Source organism: Phalaenopsis equestris, unplaced genomic scaffold (assembly GCF_001263595.1).
Source record: "Phalaenopsis equestris unplaced genomic scaffold, ASM126359v1 Scaffold000006, whole genome shotgun sequence".
NCBI lineage: Eukaryota > Viridiplantae > Streptophyta > Magnoliopsida > Asparagales > Orchidaceae > Phalaenopsis > Phalaenopsis equestris.
Genome location: NW_018164448.1, coordinates 358,451 through 365,274, shown reverse-complemented (window position 1 = coordinate 365,274; position 6,824 = coordinate 358,451). Strand labels below are relative to the sequence as shown.

Below are 6,824 nucleotides of genomic sequence, written 5' to 3'. Positions count from 1 at the left end.
AGGGCTTAAAAGTTATCTTACCTTCTTCAAACTTAAAAGTTATCTTTTTTTTATTTAATTAGGGCTCTCAGAATCCAACCACTTTATTTGGTCATATCCTATCACTTTACCTTCATGATCGACTTTGGTCATAAACAGGAATGCGATTGATTTAACCAAAAACACATATGTTTAGTTAGTCAGAAGAGATTTTACATCACTTTCAGATGGATGCAGGGTTCAAAATGATCACACGATTATATTCCAGAAGTAATGTTACATAGTGTCAAGTCACTAGATCTCTAAAAGATCAGATTACATACAATGTGATAGTTTTCATGCCTATATGTTTATGATTGTTACTGTTTGTTATCTATCACTTTTACGAAGTGTGTTTTTGATAATTAATTTAGATATTTTAATTGTATCACTGTTAGTGAATATGTTTATAAATGCATTTATATTCTTTTGTCTAAAAAGAGCAAGATCTTTTATGAATAAATAATATAATGTTGAACTAGTATTTAGTCTTTCAAGGTCTCAACCTCTTGAGATTGATACTAATCTATGGAAATAAATATTTCTAAGACTAATATTTTTAACTTAACATTTTAGAGGATCAACAAATATAAGAATCAAACATACACGAGAAAAAAAAAGAAAAATTAATGTTTCACAAACTAACAAATACTAAAATACAAATGCAAATCAACAAACCAAAGGAATAAATAAAATCAACAAACCAACAATATTTCCAAATAAACTAATTAACAAAATAAACAAAATCAATAAACCAACAAAATAAAGAAATCAATGAAACCAGTAACTCCAAAACATGAACATTGTAACACACAAACTAATCATAAAATAAACACAAAATGCACACAATGCAATCAATTTGTTCTTCTTTGGTTCTGTCAAAACTTGGAGCACCATTACAGTAAAACTAGGTTGATTGATCTCAAATCAATCAGGGATGTTTTTGGGGATCAATTCTTTAGGTTAGTAATCTTGAGTAGAGGTGATTCTCTTAATGAGCCTCTTCTTGGTGTAGCCTATTGCACATCGTAAGAAGTTTGCTTTTGTTCCATCAAAAGTTAGAGCATGTCCCTCATGGAACCATCACAATAAGATGAGATTGATTGAGTTTAAATCAGTCAGGATAGATTTCAAATGTAAATTGGAATAGTAATTGTGAAATATGATGAATCTAAAACACATCCTTTTTCAACATAGTCTATCACACACCACATGAAATATAATTGTGCCTTATTGAAGTCTATTGGAAGCTGGAGTATGCTCTTTATGACACTATCACAATGTGATTAGGTTGGTTAACCTCAAATTAAATTAGAACTAATTATATCAATTAATCATTTGAGTTAGTAAATCTGAGTTAGGGCAAGTCTTGCCTTTGCTTAGTATACTCCTAGCATACTAGAAGAGTTTCTCTGAATTTAGTTTGAGCTTATTCAAGCTATTCATAAGTTTGATTTTGGTCCATCAAAAGTTGGAATATGCCTATAACACCATTATGATGTGATTAGATTGACTGATTTCAATCCTTTATGTTAGTAAATCTAAGTTAAGATGAATCTAGATGAGCCTCTGCACTATTTAGCTATCACATACCAAAGTGATAAACTATTTACTTTCCTTTCTAAGAGCTTGTCAGTTTTGGCAGATCTAATCCAACCCTAATGAAGCTTATGCCATGCATGAGAAAAACTAAGGTTGTGTTATGTCTATGCAACTTCTTCCTAGAGTCAGTCATTGCACGAATCTAAGTTAGAAACACCATATTAAGTTTAGGGTGGACTAAAATAATGAAAGTTGGTAAAGTTAGCTGATGTCAATGGATTTCCGGGTTTAACCAATTCAACACTTTAAACTAGTAAATCTAGGATTGGCTAATGGTTACATTATCAATCGTATAGTCAATTGAACACATATAAAAGATATTCTCCTTTTTCAGGTTCATGAGCTTTTCATTAAGAGTAGATGTCCACTTGGGCGCATGGCTTGGCTGAGTAAATCTAAATTATTATTAGAGTTATTGTTCTTTAGTAAAGTCATTAAATAATGTAGGGATAGGCTAGCTAGACCTGGTTTGACCTTGACTACTTCTTTCTGTAGGAGTTGCTTCAGGTTCATTAGAAGTTATAGTATGCCCCTAGCACCATCATGATGTGACCGGGTTCATTAACTTTGCAACAATCGTAGTTGTTGATGCATGCTAATGTTTTTAGTTGGTAATTATAGGTTAAGGTAAGTTTCTTTACATGCCCTTTCCTCAGTATAGATCTTCACACACAAAAAAAGATATATTTTTTTTTCTCTTTCTTAGGTTTGTCAGTTTTTGTTCATTTTTCATATCGACCTAAAGAAAGGATGGCACCTTGGTAAAGTAAATCTAATATTTATCCTAATATAATATTTGTACAACTATTTTTGCTCTTTTTCCCTCATTTATTTTTGAAGGAGTCACTAGCTTTTCTATTTATAGCCTTCGTATTTTTCCCTTAATCGAGTAAATCTCTGTCCCGAATAAAATGAACGATCCAAAGATGAGAGGAACCGAAAGGAGAGATATACGACAGACAATAAACAAATAATAAAAAGGAACGTGGAGCACTTTCGTAAAGTGAACTTCATGTGGATAGCCTCCCAAGCTTGCATCCTAAATGAGAACATATAAAAATACATTCGAGACATTCCGCAAAGTTGACCTTACAAAGACAACCCACAACCGAAGAACCAAGTATAAATATTTGTTTTAGGGCCAAGGGCACTCATAAAGGAATGTATTCTTTTATTTTATGACATCTTGGGAGATGCCTATGAATATTCTTGATAAAAGGGTATTTCTTACATGATTGAATGAAATCTGGTTATTTGGGATACCAATGAATTTAAATAATATCAAGGGAGAATCCTGATGCTTTTGACATTTATATCGGGTTATAGAGCTGAGGGTGAATCACCATAACCACTAAGGGCGGAGACGTCTAAGCATGCGAGGGCCTACAATATGATATCAATGATTTGTCAAAGAAATCGACGGGCTCAAAAGAGGCTCCAATAGGAAGGAAAAGAACCCCTAAAAAGGTAGAGGTGGTCGGGTCGGGATACCACAGATCCGTCATCCCAGGCTATGTAGATCTTAAGTCTATCTGATTGTGAAGGTAGTTAACCAAACACAACTGAAGACTCCTTGTCAACAGTCCGTGAATTACATCATCTAAGGAAGTCACAGTAGCCCTAAAGTTAGAGGAGGGAAACTCTAGTTCCTATGACTCTAAATAGGTAGAATTCAAAGAGGTGGGGGTTATGCTTGCCAAAGATGGCAGAGCTGCCACCAAAAAGAAGAGAAAGGAAATTCAACTACAATGCTGGAAACACTCTGCACAAATGACTTATACCCCTATTGATCTCATTTTTGGTGATGTCTAAATTTTTTCTCCTGGAACTTAGGATCTAGCCATAGGACTTTCCTGTTAACTATCCTAGAAAACTAGTGAGGATACCCACCCACCTAGAAATTCTACACACTGCTTAACTCTTTTTGAAGCCTCATATGGGCAGTTCCAAGTCCTCAGCTCTTAGTTGAGATGACTAGGACCAACATGTAAAGAATAAAAAATGAGTTCTCATAGGATCACAAGGCCTTAGAGAAATCCTTTATGGCTTGGACATTCACATCTCACCACTTACACATTCACATGCACATCCTATACACAATTCACATACACTACTTTACATGTTCACCACATCCATCACTTCACTTCACTTGCACATACGCTACACTCATACCCTAAATCCAACCTTCACTCCACCATAACCCTAATCCACCTAAAGTCAACCTTAAATTCACCATAAAATCAAAATTTGCCAAAAATTCCCCAAAATTCCCTAAAATCACCAAATTGACCAAAACACCCCTAAATTCCTAAAAATGACCAAAATTGTCCAAATATCCAATTTTTCACCAAAATTATTCAAAATGCCTTAAAATTACCCAATTGCCCCAAAATTTCCCAAATTTGACAAAAATCCCCAAAGTTACCCAAAATACCAAAATTGCTCAATGTTCACCAAAATTCTCAAATTGCCCCCCAATTTTTACCAAATCCATTTTAAACCCATCATATTCCAAATCCAAACCCAATTCAACTAAAATTCAAGCCGAAATCTAAGACTATTCAAATTGAAATTCAAGCCAAACCAAGTCCACCCTATACCCAAACTCCATCAAATTTGAGCTCATATGCCAAGTCCAATTTCACCAAATTCATGTCCCAAATTTTATCATGACAATTCCCAGAAATTCATCAAACCCATAGTTAATTTAAATCTTCACCAATCCATGCTCAATTTCAAACCCAAAATTAGTTTCTCATGACCCATTTTCAAAAGCCGGACAAACCAAACCCACTTCTTCATGAAAAAAAATTGGATTTTTAAGCACTAGGAAACTCAACACAAGCACGAGATCAATCGTGTTTTGAGGATACAAAGGCGAAGGAGTTAATAGAGCAATTTTTATGGAGAAATCAACATCTACATATCAATAACAAATGATAATAAAGAACTCTTAAATTTTTTGAAGTGACAGGGAATAAAAATTTTGACATTGAAGAATTGTCTTAAAGATTAACAAGTCAACATATTTCACTTTGAATATTGAGCTCTTGAATTCTGTCATCAAGTGAAAAATTTGTAATAATTATATTAAAAAAAATCAATGACATAATCAAAACTTAAGAAGACATGTGGTGAAATTAAAAATTAAGAGGTACCATTATTTAAGTTTTAAAGTTTTATCTCCTTAAGAATTTTAAAACTATTATAAACATAATTATTTAAAAATTTAGTTAATATTAAATTATTATTAAGTATTTTAAGTTTATAGAGCATTTTTTTTAATTTTTAATTATATGATATTAAAGAGTTTAATACAATATAGGGGCTGTAAATGTCTACCCCAGCCACCCGCCGGTTCCATCATTAGAAGTGATAGACGCCATCCAAATATGATTGTCATACCAAAGCTAGAGGTAGTGATAGTAAAAACTTTGCCTCTTCTCTAAAAATACTATAATGCATTTATAAAATGCGTGTACTCTGAAATGTAGAAGCACAATCCATATAGAAACAATGGCAAACATATGAAAAAAGTACAAAGTCTTCTTTGAAATCCTATTTACAAAGCCTTTTACCATCAAATTTCTGTTTAAGAATATGATATTATTGTCCTCAATATGAAGAAATTCAATAAGCTATAATTTGCATAGAACATCAAAAAAGAGAAATTAACAAGATTAATATCTTGAAAGAAAGATTTAATTAATTGCAATTTAGGCCATCAACTATGACTTCTCTCACTACAAATAACTTGAATGAACATGACAATCAATGAAATACATTATCAACTATCATAAGAACAAATTTATCTTCGTGGGAAGAAGTTGTTAGATACGAGGGGAAGAAGGGTAGATGTTAGTCTGATGTGCTCATGACAAAGCAATTGAAACATATGAGAAGATAATTAATGAATTAGGGTCCAAATTGGCTTTAAATATTTAAAATGGTAGCCACTATATATACATATATTAAAAGGAATAAAAGGAAATAATTGTAAGCAAACCCAGAGCTGTTGAGGTGCAATTGAAACTGTATTCTGAGAACCTAAAACTCGAGAAAATATTATGTGTATGTTGAAGAATTGGGTGATAGTTCGATATACACCTTATATAGATAAGATAAATAACATATAACCAAATCATACCCAACTATCGGCGAACATGTACAAAATTTTCTCCTAAAAAACTCACCTTTTCTCTACCATCAGCTTTGTCAGAGCCCCACTCGGTGAAAAACGAGCTCTCATATTCCCCCACCGCCCACCAAAACAAGTACTAGCAATCAGAAACGCACCCACTTTGAAACTAGAGAAATAGAACCCCTTTATACCACTCACAACCATGTGAAAAATACAGCCCTTATCCTCCCTATTGCAACACCCTCTTCTCTCCCTCCAACCCCCTTCTTTGTTTCCCCTGCAAAACTTCAAGATCGGTATCATCTCTAGAGAAAGTAGAAGTTTTGTTGAAGATCACCTACATACATATCCAGCCAGGTATCACCCTTATTCCCAGATCTAAACCCGTAGAAAGCTTAAGATTGAAGAAGACCCAAGCACTTAATTCAGAAATCATTCTCTTTGCAGAGATTTTTCCATGTCTGTACGGCCTTTAAATCTTCCACCTTTGATTTTCCTCAAACAGAGGTAGATGGACAGAGATAGATAGTTAAGAAGAGGTTTTGCTCTAAAGCTTCGTTCTTTTTCTCACTTGAGTTTAGAAGTGAAGTCTACAAGCTGGCGAACCGTTGGTGGGCGGGTAGCCCCGCCGCCGCTACTTCCGGCGCCACAATCCCTTCCCTCCACCTCCGCAACCCCCTTCCCGACCACCACCACCACCACCACCTCCTCCTCCCCACAGCCGACGAGCCGACGACTCCAAACCTCCCAACAGCAGCGGCAGCAATACCAACAACGAGGACCCCACCGATGACCAATCAGCCGGCACCACCAATCCCGGCGACAACACCATCATCTGCGCCTCTGCTTCCGGCCGCCGCCCTCGCGGCCGCCCCCCTGGCTCCAAAAATAAAGCAAAACCCCCCATCATCATCACCCGCGATAGCCCCAACGCTCTCCGCTCCCACGTCCTCGAAATCGCCTCCGGCGCTGACATCATGGATTCCGTTAACCCCTTCGCTCGCCGCCGTCAGCGAGGCGTCGCTGTGCTTAGCGGCAGCGGGGTAGTCGCTAACGTCACCAT

General features: G+C 35.6%; 1 protein-coding gene across 1 annotated transcript in view; it reads left to right on the top strand.

Moving 5' to 3' along the window:
• Positions 1–6,550: 6,550 nt before the first annotated feature.
• The window catches only part of LOC110018278 (AT-hook motif nuclear-localized protein 27-like), a 730-nt gene continuing 456 nt past the window's right edge, over positions 6,551–6,824 (top strand). The window contains exon 1 of the mRNA XM_020715548.1: positions 6,551–6,786. Coding sequence (XP_020571207.1) covers positions 6,551–6,786 — 236 coding nt within the window. The remainder of the gene's footprint in view (positions 6,787–6,824) is intronic.